Source organism: Arabidopsis lyrata, assembly GCF_000004255.2.
Source record: "Arabidopsis lyrata subsp. lyrata unplaced genomic scaffold ARALYscaffold_1, whole genome shotgun sequence".
NCBI lineage: Eukaryota > Viridiplantae > Streptophyta > Magnoliopsida > Brassicales > Brassicaceae > Arabidopsis > Arabidopsis lyrata.
The window spans coordinates 14,602,724-14,628,343 of NW_003302555.1; the positions used below are offsets into that span (position 1 = coordinate 14,602,724).

The window sequence follows — 25,620 nt, forward strand, 5'->3', positions numbered from 1 at the left end:
AATTTGGGGAAGTTTATAATCTATATCACAAATGGTTAGGTGTTTTTCTGAATGATTCTATCGTTTAATCCGTATTAAGAGTCTCCATAACTGTTTCCCTTAAGAATGCAATATTGAAATCCTCATGAATATCTATAAAATCCTAACCCTCTTTCCAGAGATGCATATATTATTAGACCAGAGTCAGACAGTCCAATAAATGCATCTACGTGATCTTTTGGAGTTTGGAGTTCCACCAAATAATGAAAAATATTTATATGTGATAAAGTTTTAGTTTAGCATTTCATAAATCATATAAGGTTGAGTCAATATTTATCTACATATTCTACGAAGAAGGAAAGAAAATTGTTTGGAAATGTATAACAAAAAGAAGTAAATAAATTGATTTATTGATAGTGTTCAAATCTTGGTCTGATCTCATGTGTCTCCATTGCCCTGATCTGGAGGTCCAAAACAAGGCTAGGAACGACCATGAGACACACTAAACAGAGGATAATAGAACATTTTGCATCTGGCCCGCAGATTCTGTCTCTCCATTGACTCATTCATCTACATTCGTCAAGTGTTCAAAGTCCTAGTACTCGTGAGTCGTGACTCGTCATGATCTTGACAAATCTAGGAACCTTTCATCATATAATTATCTTGAACGGTTTAGGCTCCTATCCGTGAAACAGTCATGGTCGTTGTCTCTATACCATCTCTAAGTGTAGGAACTGATGAATATAGCATTATGGAAAGCAAAATCCATGTTTAACTAAAGAGAAACAAAATTAGTATCAACTAGTCTTGTTCAGAGGACATTGCAAAAGAAAAGAAAGCAAACTAATCAAAATAAAATGCAAAAATGGATATAAGCTAATATCGTAAAAAAGGGGGTAAGTTAAAATTAATTGTTAGTCTTCTTTTTTCCTGCGCACTGGTAGTGAATTACACCTTGTTGGTTCGCTTCCTCTTCTTATCTTTACTTTTGTGTCCTGCAATTTGGTTGATTTGCACCAAACTTGGAACATAATAAGAGCTGCAGGAGCACACAAGTGGCAAAAAACAATACAAAGATTCTTGGAAGTTTGCAGCTTTTTCAAGATCCACTGTTTTCAAATATTTATTATCTCTAATGATATAAGCAGTAGAGGTTTCAACTTCGTCTGAACTAAAAACCACGGCGACTTTCTTCTCTTCGTCAATGAAGAAACTGTCATCACGATTAGCAAACACAAAGCCAAGACCAATGGGTGGTTTCCTATCAACTCTTAAGAATTTGCTCCACGACGCGGCATTAGGATCAATCTTAATTGTCATCCATATCTCTATCACATATGTATTTTCCCAACATAACACCGCGACTGCGAGTTTCTCTTCTTTGACACAAGATAGAGTCCAAATATAATGTTTAAACGGCAGAGGAAGAATCTGTCCAAATCTCTCTGTTGTAAAATCAAAACACAGTATAAAATCATATCCAGCCCCTCCATTTTTTTTAGCAGAGATAAAATAGGTGTTTCCTTTTAACGACGTGTAGCGCTCACAACAATATATCTGCCAGTTGGGAATGACATTAGATAAACTCCATGAATTAGACTTCAAATCGTAAATTTCGTAGTAGCCTTTACGATCGAAAAACCTTAAGATTTTGTGGTTCTTGTTGTTGTCGTATCCAAGAGCATACTTGGCGCCTTCGCGGTAATCGTTTTTAGGTTGGATCCACCTGGTTTGTCCCAAATACGGGTTCCAAACTACGAGCTTCCTTTTGTTGTTCATTGTGACACATAACCAATAAAAGTTATTTTCACGTTTAGTAATAAAATGAGTTTTTCTCTCACCATTTGGCAAAGTCAAATTGAACTCTCACTATTTGGCCATTTGAGTTTTTTCTGACAAAAATGCCCTCATAACTGTGTTGGTTATAACAGTGTTGGTTTAGTTTGTTCTACAACTAAACTACGTAAAAGACAAAAATAGTTATATATATATATATATATATATATATATATATATATATATTTTTATTTAAATATATATAAAAGTTTAGAAAATCAAAATTTATGTAAAAAGAAACGAAATAGCTCGAGAACAAAGGAGAGTTGTTCTTTATCATAAAATTGAAAAAAATTTGTTTTAAATCTAGAATTAGATGGTGAAATAATTGATTTTACTTCATTATCAACTAGAGAGATTAGATCCTACCAAAAAAAAAAAAAAAACTACAGAGATTAGAGTTAAACAGATTAAGAGATTTCCTGCAAGTTGGAGGAAAATGAGAAAATTGTGAAAAATTAATTGTTCTTCCAACGTTATCGATTTAACAACGAACAATTAAACAAAACTCAAAGTGTTTAGCTTTTCAAACATAAATTATGCTAGATTTACAATACTTATATGTAAAAAACATTCAAAACATAAAGAAAACAAGATTATGAGATAACTACTAACGATGGCTGCAAAATTAGGGTTGCAGAAAAGGATTCTTAGGTTGAAGATGACTGTCAAATTACAATTTTGTCCTTCATTGAATATTTTCTGTGTACGTATGCAATTTAAGGTGTACGTAATATTTATTGAATTAGTACATTAGAAATCTTTGGTTATTTTGATTAACATTTCATAACATAGCTTACAAGAATGTTAATGTTATGAAATGTTAACATAATTTATACTCCAACTACCGAGTATGAATAACGATTACATCATTTACAATGATTTGACACTGCTAACTTAGTAAACAAACACTTATGTCTCACCATTCGGACATTAGTTAAATCGTCTAAGACGACTGAAGCTTCATCATTATCGAGTATCTCCGTCTCATAGTTAAAAATGTAGATAAGTCATTATACACTTCGTAAGACTCTTTTTCACAATCTTCGAATACCAAACTCCACACCATTACCATTCACTTCACATATACCATGCTCATCTATATTCGTGTACGTCAAACATTTATCTTTACATATTTTATCAAGTACACAGTCAGTAGTGTACGTACATTCTTACAAATCATATCTTACCTCCCAGTTAGAACTAATAGATAGTTGAATGTCACGATTCTAGTGATATTTTTTCAATTATGTAAACGTTAATTAGGGAATGTACACGTTTGTAATAAACGATTGAATTTTCCTATTGGTCCCACGGTCGGTTGAGTGTCACCAGCGTCTCCGAAATGTCCATATTTCTCAACAACAAAATCAGTCCACTTGTGTAATCGTAATCTTTGCCATTACCTTCATTACTGTCCATAGTCGGTTTTATGATATCCATCGTTTCCTCGTCTTCTTCATCAATATTTTAGCCATCCTCCTTTTCGTCGTTATTATCCTCTTTCTCCTCATCCTCTTTATCGTCCTATACTTCTTCTTCTTCATCTACATCCTCATCATTTTATCCACATTTGAAACCTTAAATATGGTTTTTGTTGTGTTTTCACCCTGGTCTTCGGGTAGTTTTATCACCATGGTCCTCTATCGTGCACATACTATTTACATATTTCTTAACGGTTGGACAAAATGACAAAAACATGTTTACACATCCCCACTACGGATAAAAAAAAATGCATTCAAGCTCATTCGATTGTCAATGTAGACAGAAGGGCATTTATATTAAATCATGATCCACATCATTCTAGGCATCCAGTAACTAATTTTTGGAATAAACTCAGTAGAGTTCAACCTAAACACCTCACATAACGTGCATGACTGACAATGTACGTCATATTTTCTATAACACGTACACACCTACTTAAAAAAAGTTCTCAAGTAAAATTTTTAACTATTCTTCTTTTATGAATCTCTACTCACTAACAATAATAAATACATGAATTTTCATTAACACATGCATCATATATTCAAAAAATACTTTACATTTATATAATTTTTTAAACGTGTACGTACACATAAGCATAATCTTTATTATGTACATATACATACGTACATGATAATTTTAATTTTAAATTTTTTACTAACAACAATTTATAGTAAAACAAAAAATTATCATTCAAAGTATATAATTTCTTTTTTAGAATATGGATCTTAAACGAAAGAAAAAAATTAATTATAAACTAAAGTACAAAAATAAAAATAGTGAAAATGTGAAAAATGTGGAAAATAAAACATGGTCTTCCGCTTCACCACCATGTAATGAAAAAAACTCATTATATACTTCGTAAGCCTCAACTGTGGTAATTAGCCGATTATCATTTAGTACTCCACTTGCTGAACCTCTAATACCACACTCGAGAACATCATCTCCAGTAACTTCGTCGCTACCATTAATATTGGTATCTGTGTACGTAACAAAATCACCTTCGCATCATGTCTCTTGCACAAAGTCGCTAGTGTACGTACATTGGTACAAACCATGTCGACATGTACGTGTTGGAGTCACGGTTGGTGTACTCTCACCGAAATGAAAAATGTTATCTCTTCCAGGTACACGCTGACTTGTGTACGTACACTCATGTATGTTCAACAGTCTGTTGAGTGTGAATGACATCCTCCTAAACATTCCCAATTCTATATTCTTCTACAATTATATCATTCCACTTGTTGTAATCGTAATCTTCGCCACTACCTTCACTACCGTCTATAATAGTATCGAGGGTACTTTCCCCCATAGATCCATCGTCGCCATGATGATCATCATACACTTATACACATCATCCTCTTCGTTGTCCTCATCCTCTTCATCCTCATATATTTTATCGTCCTCAACGTCGTCTTGCTCATCTACGGCCTCATTATTTTTATCCACATTTGAAGCCTCTACAATGGTTTTTAGTTTCTCTGCACTTCCCGACACACGGTCACTTTCAGCATCGTGGCCATCAGTCCTAACGACAGTATTCCCGTCTACCTTGACGGTTGTAATAAAAGAGACAAACAAGTTAACACTATGATCCCCACCACGAATCAAAAAGAATGTACTGATTATCAATGTAGACATGAGGGCGTTTACTTTCTATCATCATTGATATCTTTCTCGACATCCAGTAACTAAATATAGGATTGTATTCAGTGGACTTCAAACTGAAATCCTCACATAATGTACGTACAAATTCCGTGTACGACATGTTTTTCTTAACACGTACACACTGACCAAACCTGCCTTCCTCTGGTTCGAATTTCCATTCTTATTCTTTGCATCTCCACTCACATGCATCATAAATTCATCAGAACCCCATAAAAGGCAACTGAAATCATGATTTATATCTACAAAAACAAAAAGAATTTCCAACTACACACTTTAAAAATACTAATACAGTAGAACATATATAAATCAATACTCGATAAATTAATAAACACTATAAATTAATAAAATTGTCCGGTCCCAAGTCGGGCCAATGTAAAATTTGACAAAATTAGATAAGATAGTAAGATAATAATTTTTTTAGAATCTCTATGTAAATATATGGTCCCATTAATATCCTAAATTAATAATTATGTAAATATATATATATATATATATATATATATATATATATATTTACAAGTTGTTATAATAAGGTATGCTTTTAGTTTTTTTTTATTAAATGGAATTTTCGTTAGAACATATGTCTAACTTTTATTGAATAAAACAATTGGTCTATTGTGATTTTAAATTATAGTGGTGTAGTATACTCTATAATTGTATCATAAAATAGTCAAAATTTTCTGTAAGTTTTTAATTTTTGAATATGCATCATTTTCATTACAATAGTCTTATAGCAGTTAAAATATGATAATTGAGGTCATTAATAATAAATTTGAATTTACGTATATCGTTTTGTATAAATAAATTCATCTATAGTCTTTGTAATTTTATTGTCTAATTTATTTTTGAAAAAGTTTTTTGAAACTGTTAAAATTTCAAGTCCAAAACTATAAAATTTATAAATTCATTTCTTTCTAAAATTTTAAGAATTAAAACATATCTCTTTATAATTTAATAAATATTAATTTACAATAAAAATTAATAAATAGATAAATTAATATCATTATAAATTAATAAAATATCATGGTCACAACCCATGTTTAAAAAATCGCTAGGCGCTAGTCGGGCGGTGAGAGTGGGCCTAGCGCCTAGCAAAAAAATCGGAGATTAAGCAGGGATTAATCGGGGACTAGTTTTAAGGCTATTTAATATTTTAAAAAAATATTAATCCATTATAAATAAGAAATTTATATAATCTTGTTTTTAAAATTGCATTAAACACATGAAAACAAGAATTTAAGGTCAAACTTATGAATTTTATACAAATTATAAACATAAGTGGGACGTTTTAAATTTTAGATCCAAAAAAAATAAAAAATTGGGCTAGGCGCCGTCTAGGCGGACGCCTAGGCGGTCTAGGCGGAAAAAAATCGGATCACCGATTTTTTTTACCGATTTAGACAAAATCGCCGCGGTCCCCACCAGATCAGCGCCTAGGCGGCCGATTTTTAGAACAGGGGTCCCAACAATATTAATTTATAGAGGTTTTACTGTATATCCTCATTTAGCATTTGCAACAAAACAAAAAAATAAATAAAATTTTCTAGATTTTTATAATAAAAACAATGTTGTTTTCGTACAGAGTCAAGATCTAAGTGTGTTATAAAAAAAACTTCTTAAACGACTTCATTACTTACACTATCAATGCTTTTCTTGTCTTCAAACTTTGTAAAACAACAAAATCAAAACTTCTCCAGCATCACATTCGTTCATATAAATTTGTTTGATTTTTTTTCTTGTTTATCTCTTCCCTAAAATTATTCATGTACGTATAAACAAATATTACAAGAGGTAATGATGAGTTTGCATTAATTAAAGTGGGCAATAGTCATGTCTAAACTTTTTGGGCATTTAATCCTGATGTCACATAGTTTTTTAATGTTATTAAGGCTCCATTTTCACTGTACAGTCGCAAAAAATAAATAAAAAACGAAAATATCTGATCCCAACGATAAACACTGTACATAACTGAACCGTGTAACTGAACCGCGTAACTGAACCGTACACGGAACAATATATCGTTACGCTGGCAGGGGTATTTTGGTCAGAATTTGGCATAATTGTCAAAACGTGAGAGGTGATGCTCACTTTGCCAAACCGTGAAAATAAAACATGGTTTTATGCCCTGCCCTGAAAATTATCCTAACAATAAACCGTCACAATAAAAGATTTTAGACATCAAGACTTGATTAAGTAAATTGCCTATTGGCTTTATTGACGGATCAACAAACTCTTCACCGTCTTCGTTGAGGCCTATTCTATGGAGATTGAATCTCATTGAGAAAAGCCTTTGATCCATCATCGTAAACCCTAAAAACTGATGCCTTGCTTCTGCTTTACATAAAATTCGATTTTTCGATAAAGTGTTCCATCCTTTGCAAGTGGATCTCACTGCTCCTAGAGATGTCATCGGAAGCCTAGACAATATCTCTTCTACCAAATCCTGTGAAAGATCGGACATCATCGCCATTGTTTTCAAATAGAAAACTAGGGTTAACGTTGACGCTTGCGACTCTTTTACACGATTGTATATGCATAAGAAGACTTGGCTCTTTTTTTTTTTTTTTTAATATATAACTTTCACAAAGATAAATATGTGGTTATATTAGATTAACAATTTGGAAAACTGTTTCTTTCTATATAAGTAAAATGGAAATTTCCATTACGAAAGCCTTTTTTGAATCTTGCTCTATTTTTAATTTCTACAACACAACAACCATGTTATGAAAAAGAGTAACAATTGTTTTTTCTCTACAAAACCTCTTAACATATCCAAGCGCCTATATCGGTGTTTTTGAGAAATTTATTTTTGTTGTGGGATAGAAGAAGTTAATTCAAGTGGAGTAGAACTTTCTCGAACGCGTAATTTTTCTATGAAATTATTCTTAAGTAAATTGTGTCTTTTTAAGTGGTGAATTCAGAGAAGACTGGTTGTTTCAAATGTAGTAATATGATCAAAATTGAAAATAGAGACCAAAAAGGAACTTTTCTACAGCCAGTTTCTGATCAGCTAGGACTGTAGTTTCGCTAAATAGAAACAATATAACAATTGATTAGTCTTGTTCAAAGGACATTGCAAAAGAATAGACAAAATACCACAATATTAAAGAGTTGTATAAAGATTACAGAGCCTATGTAAATCCAAAACAAACTTAAGTCAGTAACAATAATTCTTATTGCTAATAATGATCAATTTATTTGTTTCTTCCATTGCTTATCCCGGAAGCGAGCCCACTGAATACAAATTTAACAATTCTCAAGAACGGTCTCGATATCAGCGACGTTATTCTTGCTCGGTTTTGTTTTCAAAATATTGTGAGGCGGTAATAGATACTGTCAGTAATGCTGGTTAAGTGAGGATGTCATTATTGATTAAGCCCCACGCAGCTTCTATCAAACTACATTTACATTACTCTTAATCCTACTCAAGTAAGTATGTAAGTTCCACTTTATCTCTTCCTACTGACTGTTTTCTCAGCCCGATGTTGGTTAGTAGTCACTTTGCGAAAGCATTCTATTTCGAATGCAGAAATCTTAATCCTCTTCTAGTACAATTTCGGTTTTAGAATGGAATAAGTTCGTTTCCTTCTAACAAAAGAGATGCTGTTCAACCATAAATGTGACCAACAACATCCTGTGACGACAGCTGAATTTCAAGTGAAGAAAGACAGCTTGTAGTGTAAGAGAACTGATTTTAGACCCTCGTTACTTTCTGTTCTTATCATTGTTACGTTGCTTCATTATATTCTTTGGAGACATTTTTTATGGTTGTGTCCTATTTTTTTAGCACATGGTTCTGATTCAGAAACAAAGTAATAATTGACTATTAATCTTGTTCAAAGGACATTGCAAAACCAAAAAAAAAAAACAATAAGATGCATGAAAATGAAATGCAAGAATTATCATCAATTAGTCTTCTTCTTTCCTTCAACTGGTAGTGTTACACCTTATTGGTTCGCTTCCTCTTCCTCTTCTTATATTTCCTTTCATGTTCTGCAATTTGGTTGATTTTCACTACACTTGGAACATAAGAGCAAGAGCACACAAATGGCGAAAAATAAAACATGCGGTCGACCTCGACAGATTCTTGGGGGTTCACAACTTCATCAAGATCCACTTCTTTCAAGCATCCATTATCACCAATGATGTAAACTATATTGTAGCGTTCAGATTCATCTAAATCGAAAAGCACTGCGATTTTCTTCTCTTCTTCAATGAAGAAACTGCCAACATCATCGTGAAACTTAAGACTAGTGAATGGTTCCATATCAACTGCTAAGAATTTGCTCCACGACACCTCATTCGGCTCAATCTTAGTTGTCACCCATATCTCCGTCTCAAATGTCTCGTAGCGGTGATATAATGCCGCGAGTTTCTCTCCATTAACACAAGATAGTCTCCCAGTCTCCGTAAAATCATGCGAAAACGACAAAGAAAGAAGCTGCCCAAATTTCTCTGTTGTAAAATCAAAACCGAGTAAGCAATCACACCCTTCCATAACTTTTCTTGCATCAGTCAAAAAATAAGCATTTCCATTTAACGACGTGCCGGGCTGATAAATTTTTAACCCCCTGATGGGAATGACATAAGACAAACTCCACGAATTAGACTTCAAATCGTAAATTTCGTAGGAGCCTTGTCCAGCAAAAAACCTCAAGATCTTGTGGTTCTTGTTGTTGTCGTACCCTAGAGCGTATGTAACGCCTATGTGGTAATCATTGCTAGGTTGGATCCACCTAGTTTGTCCCAAATAGGGGTTCCAAACTACGAGCTTGCTTGAGTGGTTCCTTGTGACGCATAACAATAAACCTTCGCAATAAAAGACTTTAGATATCTCGACCTGATTAAGTATATCACCTATTGGCTTTATTGATGGATCAGTGAACTCTTCACCGTCTTCGTTGAGGCCGATTCCATGGAGATTGAATCTCATCGAATAAAGCCTATGATTCATCATCGTGAACCCTAAAAACTGATTTCTAGCTTCTGCTTTACATAAAATCCGGTTTTTGGATAAAACGTTCCATAGTTTGCACGTGGATCTCACTGCTCTTAGAGAAGTTATCGGAACCATACACAATATCTCTTCGACCAAATCATGTGAAAGATCGGACATCTTCGTCATTGTTTTCAAAAAGAAAATTAGGGTTAACTTTCACGCCTGGCACTCTTTTTTACGATTGTATATGTGCATCAGAAAATCAGAAGACACGCCTTCACCACTAGCTAGGGTTTTTCTTTTATTTTTATTATTCTTTTTTTTTTGGCTCTTATTTTCATAAAGATTAATGTGGTTTATTTTGCATAAAAAATTATAGTTCTCCATATTAGATTGTGAAAAACTAAAAACTTTCTTACTAAGTTAGTAAAATGGAAACTTCCGTTTATGAAAGCATTCTTGCTATATTTTTAACAAGCCACGATACCAATCGAGAAAAAGAGTAATTAACTTACAACTGTTTCTATCTAAGTGCTACTCCAACCAGTGACTTATAAGCTTTGCTTGAAATATTTTATGAGTTGAACTATTGATACTTGATATTACAAACATCTTCACTTTAACAATTTCAAGCGGTTGTTACTCTATACATGTGTTTCAAGATCTCGAGTTTAAAGGGGGAGTACTAATTGGTATCGTGGTTTTTTAAGCATACAAAAGTATTTACATTGAAAAATCTTCTAACTATACACGATTATTTTTCCATCTTACGCCTTCATATCATATATATATATATATATAACGATAAAAGTAGCATGTTCTTTCTAATCTATAAATCCTAAGAAACTAAACTGAGGATAAGAAAGAAGAAAAATATACAAGTTTATGATTCTTAACTCAAAGTATGATAAAGTCAATCATGGTTTGGAGGTGGTGGATTTGAAAGAGCGTCTCCGATGGTTTATAACCCCATATAGATATCTAAACATTAAAATATTAATAATTTAATTTAGTTAATTTAGTTATACAATGAAATTTTAAGTTCTTAAATTTATATAAGAACCTTGAGGAAAAAAAAAAAAAAAAATTATATAAGAACCTCAACTCACTTAGATTTCAGAATCAAGTTAAATAGTTACAAATCTGATAATTTCATCAACAGAATAGACTCATCCGACTCTTCTGCTTACGCAAGAAGCAAACATGTTTTTAAGCTATAAAAAATGCACTAGACACATTTGTACATGTAGCAGTCGCTATAGCTAACAGTGCCAGTTCATCTCTAATCGCCCTATCCTTATCCTCATAGGTTTCAAAGCCAACAAGAATCAAAGGTTGGTAAGTAGCATAACTTCTCATCTAAGGCATCTACTGATGCAAACAACCAAGTCATTTAGAGTCAAAACTAAAGTGGTCGCCTCTAGGTTAGTAAGTAACATAACTTGATCATCCTGTGAAATAAATCAACACATGATTAAGAACGAATAAGTGTGTCAAACATCATATGATTAAGAATCCCTATAAGCATACTTAAGATCTTAATGATAGCCTAGATCCGACACCAAACTCTGAAGTTTCTTCGAGGCACACGATCCAAAAAAAAAATAACACGATCCAAGATTCGTCTAATCGTCTTACGTTTGCCTTACACGCAAAAAGGTCTCCAGTTCGATCCTGGGCAGCACCAAAATTAAAAAAATAAAAAAAAATCGTCTTACGCTTTTGCAAAAGAGAAAAAACAAAACTCACGTGTACAAAATTGATAGGACAAATAATCAAAAATGTGGGTACAAAAATGTTATCGAGGGATTTTACGGGGTTAATTTCATAACTAAGATAAAGATCTGGGGTTAATTTTAAATAGTATATTCCCTGTCAAGCCCACGCAGCTTCCTCCTCCTCTTCCCCGTCAGAAACACGACACCAAAAAACTTGTACCTCTAAAATTCCCTCTTTTGATTCTCTCAATCTCACTCTAATTTCTGCAAAATTAAAGCTTTTTGATTCATTTCACATCTCTATTTTTCCTCAGATTTCTCAAACATTGCAGATCTTCAGGTAAATTTTCCACCGATCCATAGTTTTAATTAAGTTTGAACAAGAATTCAATAACAGTCTAGTTTCTTACATTGCACAGATTCTGGAATCGTCGTAGTTCTTTAGATTTTGTGTTATTGTCTCTTTATTGGCTTCTCTGCCATTATTAACTTAAAAGCGAGGTTTTTTATTTGCATCCTGAGATAAAAATGTAACCTTTTTAGCTTCTGGGTTTATTAGTTCAAATATCTGATTGTTTGTATTTGGTAGGTTTTTATTTATAAGCAGTGAAGCGTTCACTAGTTGTTTAGAAGTTGGTGAATGTGATTAATGGGTAGTAGTGAGATGGAAAAATCAGGTAAAGAGAAAGAAACTAAGACTCCACCGCCTTCGTCTTCTTCTTCTGCTCCTGCTACTGCTGTTTCACAGGTTTGCATTTGGTGTAAATTTGGTATAGCAAAGTGGTTGTGTTAGTGTCAGGCTTTGATGTTTAATGTTGTGTGATTGTAGGAACCTTCTTCTTCTGTGAGTGCTGGAGTGGCTACTCAAGATTGGTCTGGTTTCCAGGTCTAATACGAGATTATTCTTTGTCTTTCTTGTTTCTTTGTTGCGTTTAGGTGTTATGTGACTCATGTTTTTCTTGTTGAACAGGCTTATTCTCCTATGCCACCTCATGGTTACGTAGCATCAAGTCCTCAACCTCACCCTTATATGTGGGGCGTTCAGGTATATCGAATTGTTTTTAGATGGTTTTAAGCATTCTTTTGAGCTTTAGGGGATTACTTGACGAGTCACAAAACTTTTACTATATTTATTTGCATATTTGGGAATTGGGATACATTATCTTGGTCACTTGTGTAGATTTAATGGAGAGTTTTTTCTACCATATATAGTTCGTTAGGTTCTCCATAACAATTGTGCTGATTAATGGACGTAACATCAACTTAAGACATTGTTATTTCCTTTTGTAGCATATGATGCCTCCTTATGGAACACCGCCTCATCCATACGTTGCAATGTATCCTCCAGGTGGCATGTATGCACATCCTTCATTACCTCCGGTACTGTTACAGTTTGGATCTCCGGTTATGTACTCAAATAGTGAATGTTTTTGTAGTTTCTGTTAACATGTTCCGTGCTGCAACAGGGGTCTTATCCATATAGTCCCTATGCAATGCCTTCTCCTAATGGAATGGCTGAAGCTTCTGTAAGTTTTCCCCTTTATCATTTTTTCGTTTAGAGTAGTCTGGGTCGGATGGGATCTTGTTTGAGGAATGTTTTGGATTCAGGGTAATACTGGTAGTGTTACTGAGGGTGATGCCAAACCATCTGATGGGAACGAAAAATTGCCTATCAAAAGATCAAAAGGAAGCTTGGGAAGTTTGAATATGATTATAGGAAAGAAGAATGAAGCTGGAAAAAACTCAGGAGCATCTGCTAATGGAGCTTGTTCTAAAAGGCATGTGACTTATGATTGCTAGCTATGATAATGGTGCTCGGTTGAAATTGTTGAATTGTCTGATTTGTTCTCGGTTTAACAGTGCTGAGAGCGCTTCTGATGGATCAAGTGACGGAAGTGATGCAAATTCACAAAACGTAAGTTTCCATCAATTCATTATAAATCATTGCGTTGGATTTCATTTGGGAAATAAGGAGCATTTATGAATATGATCATGGTATTGATTTTTGTAGGACTCTGGCTCTAGACACAACGGGAAGGATGGTAAGCTAATATAGCTTTTTCGTTCTCATCGCTTAACATTTAATGATCTAAATGTTAGATTCTGCTTATTTAGAGATTGGTCTTTCTTATTTCGTAATTCAAGGTGAAACAGCTTCAGAGAGTGGTGGTTCTGCTCATGGACCACCCCGTAATGGAAGTAATCTACCGGTGAACCAGACCGTCGCAATCATGCCAGTGTCGGCTACAGGTGTTCCAGGCCCACCAACAAATCTAAATATCGGAATGGATTATTGGAGCGGTCATGGGAATGTTTCTGCAGCAGTTCCTGGAGTTGTAGTAGATGGGTCCCAATCACAGCCATGGTTACAGGTTTGTGTAAGTATATCCTCCTCTTACTTCTTCTCTATGGCTATTCAAGTAGCGTGTTTGATTGTTTTGTGAATTCAGGATGAGAGAGAGCTTAAGCGACAGAGACGGAAGCAATCCAATAGGGAGTCTGCTCGTAGATCCAGGTTGCGTAAACAGGTAACATAAACATATTTCTTGAAGCCACGCTAGCATCACCATGCCTATCGAGCATGAATATCAAAAGCTTTTCCTTTTCTTTTCTGTGTTCAGGCGGAGTGTGATGAGCTAGCACAACGAGCAGAGGTTTTGAATGGAGAAAACTCAAGTCTTAGAGCAGAAATTAACAAGCTCAGAAGCCAATATGAAGAGCTTCTTGCTGAAAACAGCTCTCTCAAGGTAAATTACAATAAAATCTTCTTCTAACACATCTATAATTTGCTTGAACATAGATTGAAAGTTCATGTTTTCTCTCATACCCGTTCTTGCAGAATAAGTTTTCGTCAGTCCCGTCACTAGAAGGAGGAGACTTGGACAAGAACGAGCAAGAACCACAGAGAAGTACACATCAGGATGTTGCGTAGACCACTCGTGGTTCCGTCAACAACTCAGCTTGACTCAGAGAACAGCAGCTAACAGATCTTTGTAATTTTAGGAACCAGATTTGGTGAGGTTTCTTTAGTGTTTAAACTTTGATGGTGCGTTTAAGTAGGAGGAAGCAGGAAATAATAGTATCTTCTTTACCAAATTGTGTATATATTTTCTGCAGATTTTGTGCTTTTTTTTTTGTCTCAAAAAAATAGATTCTAGACGCATTGAGTTCAGCGATTGCGTTTGGGTGGAATAGAGAGAAACGCAAACGCTAATGTTCATCTTTATAAAGTTATAAACCCTTTGTTTGTAGAACTCAAATGTTAAATGGTTTTATGCTAATGTGGATTGTGTTTGTGGTCTGTAGTTTACTAATTTTTAAAATTATTTTTTAATTTTGCTGTTAAATATTTAGGCTATTTTCAATGTTTTTCTTAATATATATATATTTTTTGTCCAATTACAGTATATGGTATATACATATTTCCCAAAGGTATTACAGAATGGGTTCAAGATAAAGTATTCATACAATTTTCAAGATTGTTTTTCTGGGTTAATTTTTCTTAGATATTTTTAGGAAATAAAGTTTCAAGAAATAATCTTTTCGTTTGTCTAATATTTTGTTTATTTATTATTATTATTATATGCGTATGTTTTGTTTTTGACGACTCTGTAACAAAACCTGAGCCACAATTTCGTAGTCTTCTTCTCAATCTCTGAGTACTTTTCGAAATATCAAAAGAGAAAGGAAAAAAAAAAATGCAAGCCATCGGCAGCAGCCATGGGAGGAGGCTGTGCTTCAACCATTATCTCTCCGATTCCTTCTCCAAGTTCCTCTCTCCTTCTTCTTCTCCTTCCCTTCTCCCTCAGGTAATCTCTACTTCAATCTTTATTAGGTTAGGTTTAAATTCTCTCAAACGCTTTAGTATAGAATCGATTTGATTCCAGTTTTCTTGTGGCTTCGTTTTTAAATTTACAGAGATGCCATTCGTTTTGTATCCCCAAGCTTGGAAGTAGTAGTATCAATGAGAATGGCAGAGGAAGAATTGTGACAGTGAGAGCTTCAGGAGAAGAAGATTCTAATGGCAACTTTGCTCCTCTTGCTCCTGTTGAGCTTGAATCTCCTGTAGGACAGCTTTTGGAGCAGATTCTTAGAACTCATCCTCATTTGTTACCCGTTACTGTCGATGAGCAGCTCGAGAAATTCGCCGCAGAAAACGAGACTCTTAAAGCCGATTCGTCTGCTACACAAGACATTCTCCAAAAGTAAGTCTTTTTGATTCAGTATATTACTGGTTTTGAGTGAGAGCATATTACAAAGTTAGTGAAATTTTGGGAATAAGTCTCTTGCAATGGTTATGTACAGAACTTTGGCTTAGATAACGTATTGATCGAGTCTACATATAGGCTTGACTCTATTTCAAATTCACTAGAATGACCGGTTTCAGATCCTTTAATTCACTAGCATGACCGGTTTCAGATCCTTTATATCGCTTATATGCCACCGAAAACATTCTCTCTATCTAAGTCTTGAGTGAGAGAAGTTTTCACCAGCTTCTATCGATATATCACACTAATGATACATCATTTGGCTATAAGTCTCTTGCTATTTTTAACCTGAGAGAATCTAGGCTTGGATTTTGTATTGGTTGAGTTTACGTGTGGGCTTTATTCGATTTCATTCTCTTACAAGATGTCGTTGTGTGCTTGATTTGCAGGAGGATATCTGAAGTTAGAGATAAGGAAAGACGTAAAACTTTAGCGGAGATCATTTACTGTTTAGTGGTACAAAGGTTTGTGGAGAAAGGAATCTCTATGATTCCTCAGATTAAACCAACTTCAGATCCAGCAGGACGGATAGACTTATGGCCGAACCAAGAAGAGAAGCTCGAAGTCATTCACTCTGCGGATGCGTTCGAGATGATACAGAGTCACTTGTCTTCAGTTCTTGGGGATCGAACAGCGGTTGGTCCTTTAAGCTCTATAGTTCAGATAGGCAAAATCAAACTCGGAAAACTCTACGCTGCTTCAGCCATGTATGGCTATTTTCTTAGAAGAGTAGACCAAAGATACCAACTTGAGAGAACCATGAACACACTTCCAAAACGTCCTGAGAAAACCAGAGAACGATTCGAGGAACCCTCGCCTCCTTACCCGTTATGGGATCCAGATTCCTTGATCAGGATCCAACCAGAGGAATACGATCCTGATGAATACGCGATACAAAGAAATGAAGACGAGTCATCGTCTTATGGATTGAGGTCATACGTTACATACTTGGACTCAGATACGCTTCAGAGATACGCCACGATACGGTCTAAAGAAGCCATGACTCTGATTGAGAAGCAGACTCAGGCGCTCTTTGGGCGACCAGACATAAGGATACTCGAGGACGGTAAGCTCGATACTTCTAACGACGAGGTTCTGTCTCTGAGTGTCTCAGGACTTGCGATGTTGGTTTTGGAGGCTGTGGCTTTTGGGTCTTTCTTATGGGATTCAGAGAGCTACGTTGAATCCAAATACCATTTTCTCAAGGCTTGAGTTTAGTCCTCCTTGACATTTGTCCTTTTTGAGAGTAGTGAATATGTAAATGTTAAATCTCTCATCATGTAAAATCGGTAGCAACTCATATATTCGTAAAATGTAATAAACTACACTTCAAAACTTTAGATTCAAATCAAGCATTATAGCTCAAATTTCAAATCTTTACGTAGATCATTGTAGTCTTTTTTTTTCTCTAATATTCAAATTTCTCAATTTTTATCCTGTGGTTAAATTAAAGTATTCAAGTGGTTTCAAATCCCATTAATATACGTTTTACGATTTAAATAAATTGAACTTTTTGTAATGAAAATCATTAGTATATCAACTTGGACACGGTACCACAAGCGCACAAAACTTGCATAATAATTAATCTTAAAAACATTATCATTATCCAATGTGTATGTATATATTTTTCCCACAAATAAGTATGGAGATGATTACATGACACACCCCACCATATGCACTTCTCGTAACCAATTTAGTCATGTCTTGTGTGTTGTAAGGTTGTAACAACATTATTATTATTGGTTAAATATCATTTTCCAATAATTTTGTTAGAGAAAAACATCCTCAATTATTGTTATGTGGATTATGTTTGTACTATATAATATGGATCAAGACCCTAGTGAGCTGCATATTATAAGAAGCATCTTCGAATAGATAATGTTCCTAGGCTCCTAGCTTCATTTTGAAGGCATCTTTAAAATCGATTTATGTATATATACATACATAAAACTGATATTGAGAAGATAATCATAACTCTACTATATACTAAAATATTCGCAATCCAAAATAAAAATTATATAAATCCTCATTGTTTTCTTTAAGACTACATAGAGCTAAAACCTGAAACATAGATTATTCAATTATTAGAGTTTCAGTTTAAAATAACAATAAGTGTATAGTGGAGTTTAAATATTCTAAGTAAACTCTCTCACTAGTAATGATGAAATCCACATGCAAATGCTCTTGTATAAAGGTCAACCCTCTCTAGAAGATGATGCAGTTGGGTTCTTCCTTATTCAATACCTTAAAGACTTTCTTATTCTTCTCTAATTGGTTGATGATTGCTGAATCTAGACCTTGTTTTTAGTTTCCCTATTTGACCCATTTGTGTATATACGTATACAATTTTTGTTTGTTATTAGCCGGTGAATGTTTTGGAATACAATTATGGTGTTCTTAGTAAATTTAGCATCTCTATCACACCAAAAAAAAAGAAAAAGCATCTCTATAATTTAAAATGACAGATGAAACCAAATTTTAGTATGTTCTTAATGAATTTAGACAGAAAACACATTTTTAAAAAACATAGCAGCTTACCAAAAGAATTTTATTTTTATATATTCCGTTTTGTAAGTTTTTTTCCATCCTTTTTTTTTTTTGATAAACCCTATCGGCTATCCGGTCGGCCCCGGTAGGAACGCACCGTGGTGTTACATAGTGGACTGGTCCACCGTGTTAACGGTTAGGCCCTTACGGGCTACCACTCTGGCTATCCCGAGTTTGGAATGCCTTCCGACTAAGTGCCAGGGGTAGTCAGGCCGCCTGCATTTCTGGCTACCAGGTAAACCAATTGGGCCAAAGCTCAACTGACAGACTTCCCAAACAAATGTGTTTTTGTTTCCAGGGAGAATCGAACTCAGGTTTGGGAGTTTCATCATTTCCCAAAGCTTCCTTTGCCACTAGACCACAGATGCTTGGGCGTTTTTTTCCATCCTTATCTTTCCACTTCATAAATTCTTCGTTGTTGCGATTCTTGTCATCACTTTGATGTTTCTTTTTTTCCATTGTTCGCTCGACAGAACTACTTTTGGTATAAGTACATATATATATATACTTTGACAACAAAAATATAATATATAACTTAGTTTGGAAAACGGACGTCGAATAGTTTGGAAAGAGTTTCGAACCATTTTAACAACTCCTATGAACCAATTGAATGTAAAATGAATAATCTCTTTTTTCTCTTTTTATGACAACAAGTAATCTCTATATTCTAAAATTTGATCTAATTGTACCCAAACTAGTTATTGACATGTTTTCGAAAAGTAAGTTAATTAATTTATAAGATGACCTAAGGTAATTAACTAAGGTTTCAATCATCTTGGACTAATTCCTTCACTAAAGAAATTACGAAAACCACATTATACCTTAATTATGCCCGATGTAAAAGTTAAAATAATTGATTCATTTATAAATTTATAAAAATGAAAAGAAATATGCATCAAGTTTATGAAACAATTATATATAAGAATATTCTAATGGTAATGGATAATGTCAAAATAAACAAAGAAACATATGTAACGTTTGTTAGCTGAGTGCAGAAGCTAGCAGACAATTGAACACTGCGGGCCATTAGTGATTGTGTGTACAGATGGTAATGGAATCACTCTCTGTCTCTCAAAGAAAAGAGAAAAGGCAAAAAGAAAAAGAAAGATTGCTTCCTTCGTAATAGTACTATGGAAATTAAATTTACCCTCCAAATTTTATATTTTATCAGTTGACAAAAAAGATATTTTATATATTAATTAGTAAGAATATATGTGCCTTACTTTGTTATATATTTTTCAATATAGAAAATGATCGGATAAATTATAATTGTTTAATGCCAATGATATACTGTTTTTAGAAAATGATTCAACTATATGTACATTCTACACAATCAAAAAATATAAATTGTACGTAATGAAGAACCACCTTATCATTCATTCACCTCCTAGCTAAATCCATTTTTCTAAGATTAAATGATACCCCGAAAACATATTTCAACTATAACCAGTTATGAGTTTTTATACACAAATAATCAGTAGACAATTAGAATAACAAATCCGTGATTAAATAGTTTGGTCCTTCAATTACTTTGCATATATAAGTTGATTACCAGATGCATGCATAGAGGTTAGAGAGGTTGGTAAACCAAATCAACTAAATACACTTTTACTTGTTATTTGTTTTTTGACGGCAACTACACTTTTACATATAGCGGCCCTCTTCGCAAAATATCATATAGTATGTTAAATATTTCTGTCGACCAACTGAGAAAATATCATATATGTCAAACATTTCTGTCGACCAACTGAGAAAAGATTGTTTAAAATTTTTGTTGTGTTGAAGAGTTGGTAAATCCAGAAGGGTTAATTGAAATGAAGTCTGATCGTAACATTTTTGTTTCTTAAACGGTCAAGATTCGGTAATTCATTTTAGGTTATTCGATCTTTTTTTTTTTTTCTGTAAAATTAAGGGTTTAGGTTATTCGATCTTAGTTTATGGCTTCTGAATTATTCAAAAGTGAGCTCGTTAATATATAAATATCGAAACAACTACTTATATTATGATTAATTTGGATGATACGGCGATTTGGTATCTGGTGCTAACTAAAAGAAAGGGACAGTTTGACTAAAAGTTAATTAAATGCTTAAATATATACATCTACTAAAACATATAATGTTTCACTACAAAACTAATTAATAAAATGTTATGTTAATTCGTTGTCTATCTTATATTGACAACACTACCGAATCTGCTCTTGATTTTATGAAGAGTAACATAAAAGTATTGTGAATATATGAAGAGGAAGTGAACAAAAGAGGTATATAAAGAAGAAATATAACTAATTAAAGAACAAAAGAGTCTTTCGAAATTGTTACGTTTGGCTGTCCATCGTTTTGGAATCTATACCTTTTTATTAATTTAAAGTGTTGATTAGTGTAACCACCTAATTTGAACACCTACACGTAAAATATGTATTTATATGATTAATTATATTTAATGATGAGGATGACTGGTGGATTATAGACAATCTGCATGGGTATACAGATAAAGACCCTTTGGTGTCCATTTCATGCTTAGTTGTCATTTTTATTCATTTTGGCTTTCATCATTCAAAATGACATATCTACCCTTTTATTTACACCTAAATACATAGAGTATACCAACTATATATTTTATAAGCTAATATTACTCTCTATTCTTCTTTTTTTGTCACATGCTAATTTTACTTTAATTGGATATGTATAGCTAAGAAAAAAGAAAACCATTTAAAGACATGTTTTGCCAAATACCTATATACGTAATAATCTACTAAACACAATGTCAAAATTTTCAAATTAAAGGTTTTCTTTTGGTATCATAATTAATAAACTATATTGTCATCTACTCAAAATTAAATTAGGCTTCTCCAGTTTTTTCTCACACCCATTATAAGAATCATCTCAGTTTCTCTCTAGTAAAAGGATCTTAGAGCATCTCCAATGTCCAACTCTGTAATTTCCTTTATTATAGAGGAAATTATAGAGTTGGGCATTGGAGATGGTCTTAAACTGGAGAGGGGTATGTCTCCCTTTCCCAAAACATCTATATGGAATCGAACATCTTGATAATCAGTTAGGGCATCCAGTGATAGAATTCCAAAGACACAAATTTTGAATCTTGTGCCTCAAACCATATATTAAACTCATTAACTTTTTGTGATCGACTATAATTCGTGAAGAACGATAGAAAGCTTAGATGTTTTATTGTTACAAGCTTTTCAGATAAACTAAATGATATCTACAAGAACATATATACATTATATTTTGATTCATATTTGAACCAATCAGTTTTTTTTTTTTTTTTCAGTTTGATCCAAATCAGTTGGATTTTTCTTGATCGATCATCGTTATATACTCATTACTTTATTACTTCTACACACACATACAATAAACAGCTGCAAAACCGTGGCAGCCTAATTAACAAAAAAAAAAGGGTAAAATTGGAAAATAAAGATGAAGAAGAAAAAGAATACATATTGAATAACTCTCCCTTATATAAACACCACGAGCGTGGAAGCCAAAGAGCAATTTTCTCCCCACACCAAAAGAAAGGAAAAAAAAAAAAAAAAAAAACCTCTCTCTCTTATGTCAAAAGATATATGTAATCAATAAACACAAATCATAAATCTTTTTTTTTTTCATTCCCAGAAAGAATGTCTAAATCATCGTATAATAACATCTTTTTCATCATCATCTTGATCTTGGGTTTGGGTTTGAGATCATCATTAGCCTTCACGAATCTCAACAGCTTAAGCTTTGAAGAATCACTTTCTCCTCTCTTTGGAGATGCCAATCTCGTCCGTTCTCCTGATGATCTCTCTGTTCGTCTCCTCCTTGATCGATATACCGGTATATACACCTATACATATATTGACATGGGTTTTATCTTTCTTTTTTCTTAATGATGATGATGATGTCATGATGATGATCGATGATGATTATATTTGTAGGTTCTGGTTTCATATCATCGAATATGTATCAACATGGATTTTACAGCTCCATGATCAAGCTTCCCGCTGATTACACTGCCGGCGTCGTCGTCGCATTTTATGTAAGTCGCCGGCCATTTATTTGTTATGTTTTTTTTGGTTGGATTTATTTGTTATGTTTGATTACAAAAAAATGTTTTTTTCTTTTTCTTTCATCCATCTGCATGAACGTTTAAGTCTTTTATTTATTTAATTATTTGTCGAAAATTTTCATTATTATTCTTGAGAAAACTCATGAATAACCCATTTGATCTAATTCAACATCTTTTTTTTTTTTTGCCGAGAAAATCGTCATTGAAAATGGTTTACCAAACGTTTTGTCGAAGAACGTTTTTCACATTTTCCCTGTTTGGTTGCCTAGAAAATAGTCATTAATATTTCCAAGAAAATAGTTCCTATGTTTCCAAAGAAAAAGAGCACCAATCTTTAAATTCTTGGAATCTAATATTATGTTAAATGGAAAAATAAAATGAATATATTTTGATTTTGCAGACATCAAACGGGGACGTGTTCGAGAAAACACACGACGAATTAGACATAGAGTTTCTAGGGAACATAAAAGGAAAGCCATGGAGGTTTCAGACAAATCTATACGGAAATGGAAGTACACATAGAGGTCGTGAAGAGAGATATCGTCTCTGGTTTGATCCTTCTAAAGAGTTTCATCGTTATAGCATTCTCTGGACTCCTCACAAGATCATGTAAGTTTTTTTCAATCCCATCATTTCTTTTCCTATTTTTTCCGGTTTAGTTGTTTCATTAGCGTTGACCAAACCCGGTTTATCAATATATTAAAATTTGGTGGGACGAAGAAAGAATGTTTGTCTTTCACCGAACGTTTCTTACTTTTTTCCCTAAGATAGTTAATGAATCTATAAATATTCGCTCTTTTTTCTAAAATACAGTTTTCTAATTACTTTTTCACATTTTTAAATTTGATTTAAAATTTTAAAAAAAAATCAATAAGGAGTCAGCTTTTTCAATGCAATTAATTCGTCATTATTGTTAAACATCAGCTTTAGAGTTATCCTTTTTTGACACGTAATCGTGTATTAAGCCTCAGTCGTCACGCGTATTAATTTAAAGCAATCTGACTTTCTATTGACCTTCGTTTTTAAAATTTAAGGATGGAGAAACGTTAATCATAATTTTGTTTGAAAAATAGAATACATAAAGAAATGAGTTAAACTTTAATCAATGAGAATCAACTTAGGCCTCGAGTGGCAATTAAGTACTACTCTATTGAGTATTGAAGATTAATGCATTGCGTAATTAAACTATACATCTATCTTTATTAACTCATTTTAATATTAAAATAAAACATTAGTTAAAATAATCAGCTAAAATTCCCTTTTTCTCGTTAATTTTTGTTCATTATTATTATTTTTTTCATCAACAATTTAGAAATTCTATATAATTTTGGTTTTGTTTATGTTATTTTTGTCATTAACAGCTTAATTAACCTAACTTGTATAACAATTATTACAGATTTTGGGTAGATGATGTGCCAATAAGAGAAGTGATCAGAAACGATGCAATGGGAGCAGATTATCCGGCGAAGCCAATGGCTCTTTACGCCACCATTTGGGATGCTTCCGATTGGGCTACTTCCGGCGGCAAATACAAAGCTAATTACAAATTTGCCCCTTTCGTAGCCGAATTCAAATCTTTCTCTCTTGACGGCTGCTCCGTTGATCCTATCCAAGAAGTTCCCGTGGATTGTTCCGACTCAGTCGATTTCCTTGAGTCTCAAGATTACTCTTCCATTAATGCCCATCAACGAGCTGCCATGCGAAGATTTCGACAACGTTTCATGTACTATTCTTACTGTTACGATACACTTAGGTATCCTGAGCCTCTGCCAGAGTGTGTCATTGTTCCGGCCGAGAAAGATAGGTTTAAGGAAACGGGAAGGTTGAAGTTTGGTGGTACGGAGGCACGTGAACGGCGGAGAAATCGACGGCAGCAACGTCGGCCTGAGATTGAGATTGAGAGTGATCCTGACGACAGAAAACTTTTATAAGATTTGTTTGTGCCATTTTTTTTACTTAAGATTCGTTTGTGAGTAAAAAATAAAATAAATAAAAAGAGTAAAGATTTGAGAAAAAATGAATGAAAACAGAGAAATTTTGAATAAGTTAAGCCCAATTATTCAGGCCATTCGTGGAGACTAGACTCGGCTTCTCAGCCCATATTTGTTCTTCACTGCTTGTAACACAGTACACAGTGTATGGTTTTTCGGTTTGTTTTTTTTTTTTTGGTTTTACGGTTTTTAGTTTTAGAAAAAAAAAAAAATTATATAAAAATCATATGTAATTTGGTTTGGTTATAGTTCGGTTTTTATTGTTGTACGGTTTTTTGGTTTATAAAAATTGAAACTATATAAAAACCATATGTATCTTGGTTCGGTTCGGTTCAGTTTTGATTTGATTCCGATTGTTTTAGGTTATTCTATGTTTTTATAAAAACATAATACTCCCTCCGTTTCGTTTTAATTGACGTTTAAGGTTTTCTCACACAAATTAAGAAAAACATTAAATTTTCTGATTTACCCTTTATTAATATATCTTATAAATTTTTTCATTGGCCAAAACATTAAAACAATAGGGATAATATTGGAATTTTTACCAAACATTTGCATTGAAAACCTAAAACGACAACTATTACGAAACAAAATTTAAGACACTTATCAGAATGCAGATATTTAACAAGTTTATATTGTGATTAGTGTCTTACTCACATGCAAACTCTTTTTTTTTTTAACAAAATGCAAAGTCAACAGAATGATAAAACTCAGGCTTTACAAAAGAGTTAGACCTATTCCTTACTATCTTGCCACAAAAGAAATAAAAAAAAACAAGGTGGCATAAACACATGAAAGTCAAGAAACTCTCATTCTAACCAAAGTTGCATCAGATTTTGAAGCTTTCAACGACTTCTTCGAGCTGTGATTAAGTTACGTATTGTGCGATCTATTTCCCTGAAGATGGTCGACAAAGGGATGACAAGGTTGTGGAGTACGTTGTTGCGTTGCTTCCAAATCGCGTAAACAATAGCATGTCCGACAAGCTTCCTGAGAAGAGAAGGTGATCTTTCAGAAGTACCTTTCAACCAAGATAAAAGTTCTGCCCAAGTAGCAAAGAGACAAAGACCGCAGGCCTCAAGTCAAGTCTTCTAAACGCGGAATGCCAAACTTCCACACTAAAAGAGCAA

At 33.6% G+C, this 25,620-nt stretch overlaps 5 protein-coding genes across 6 annotated transcripts; 3 read left to right on the forward strand and 2 right to left on the reverse strand.

Moving 5' to 3' along the window:
* Nucleotides 1-927: 927 nt before the first annotated feature.
* On the reverse strand, nt 928-1,758 carry LOC110224399 (putative F-box protein At1g32140). Its single transcript, XM_021010448.1, has one exon. The coding sequence runs from the start codon at nt 1,756-1,758 to the stop codon at nt 928-930; it is 831 nt and encodes a 276-aa protein (XP_020866107.1).
* Nucleotides 1,759-8,902: 7,144 nt separating this feature from the next.
* On the reverse strand, nt 8,903-10,133 carry LOC9329764 (putative F-box protein At1g32140). Its single transcript, XM_021013245.1, has one exon. It carries the CDS (start codon nt 10,088-10,090, stop codon nt 8,906-8,908), a length of 1,185 nt encoding a protein of 394 aa, XP_020868904.1. The 5' UTR covers nt 10,091-10,133; the 3' UTR covers nt 8,903-8,905.
* Nucleotides 10,134-11,687: 1,554 nt separating this feature from the next.
* Nucleotides 11,688-14,927, forward strand: LOC9329765 (bZIP transcription factor 68). Of its 2 annotated transcripts, none has more exons than XM_021014590.1 (13): nt 11,688-11,962; nt 12,212-12,370; nt 12,452-12,508; nt 12,593-12,667; nt 12,913-13,002; nt 13,089-13,148; nt 13,231-13,400; nt 13,483-13,537; nt 13,634-13,664; nt 13,768-13,994; nt 14,073-14,150; nt 14,244-14,369; nt 14,462-14,927. In XM_021014590.1, exons 2-13 carry the CDS (start codon nt 12,272-12,274, stop codon nt 14,552-14,554), a joined length of 1,161 nt encoding a protein of 386 aa, XP_020870249.1. In that variant the 5' UTR covers nt 11,688-11,962; nt 12,212-12,271; the 3' UTR covers nt 14,555-14,927. The 2 variants fall into 2 exon arrangements, with proteins under 2 accessions (XP_020870249.1, XP_020870248.1); XM_021014589.1 differs by having other exon boundaries at nt 11,689-11,962; nt 13,768-14,000.
* Nucleotides 14,928-15,240: 313 nt separating this feature from the next.
* On the forward strand, nt 15,241-17,266 carry LOC9327032 (UV-B-induced protein At3g17800, chloroplastic). Its single transcript, XM_002890924.2, has 3 exons — nt 15,241-15,431; nt 15,541-15,827; nt 16,280-17,266. The coding sequence occupies exons 1-3, from the start codon at nt 15,321-15,323 to the stop codon at nt 17,100-17,102; spliced, it is 1,221 nt and encodes a 406-aa protein (XP_002890970.1). The 5' UTR covers nt 15,241-15,320; the 3' UTR covers nt 17,103-17,266.
* Nucleotides 17,267-21,928: 4,662 nt separating this feature from the next.
* Nucleotides 21,929-24,646, forward strand: LOC9327033 (probable xyloglucan endotransglucosylase/hydrolase protein 30). The gene is made up of 4 exons (XM_021014714.1): nt 21,929-22,267; nt 22,369-22,469; nt 22,900-23,108; nt 23,896-24,646. The coding sequence occupies exons 1-4, from the start codon at nt 22,072-22,074 to the stop codon at nt 24,428-24,430; spliced, it is 1,041 nt and encodes a 346-aa protein (XP_020870373.1). The 5' UTR covers nt 21,929-22,071; the 3' UTR covers nt 24,431-24,646.
* The last annotated feature ends 974 nt before the right edge of the window (nt 24,647-25,620 follow it).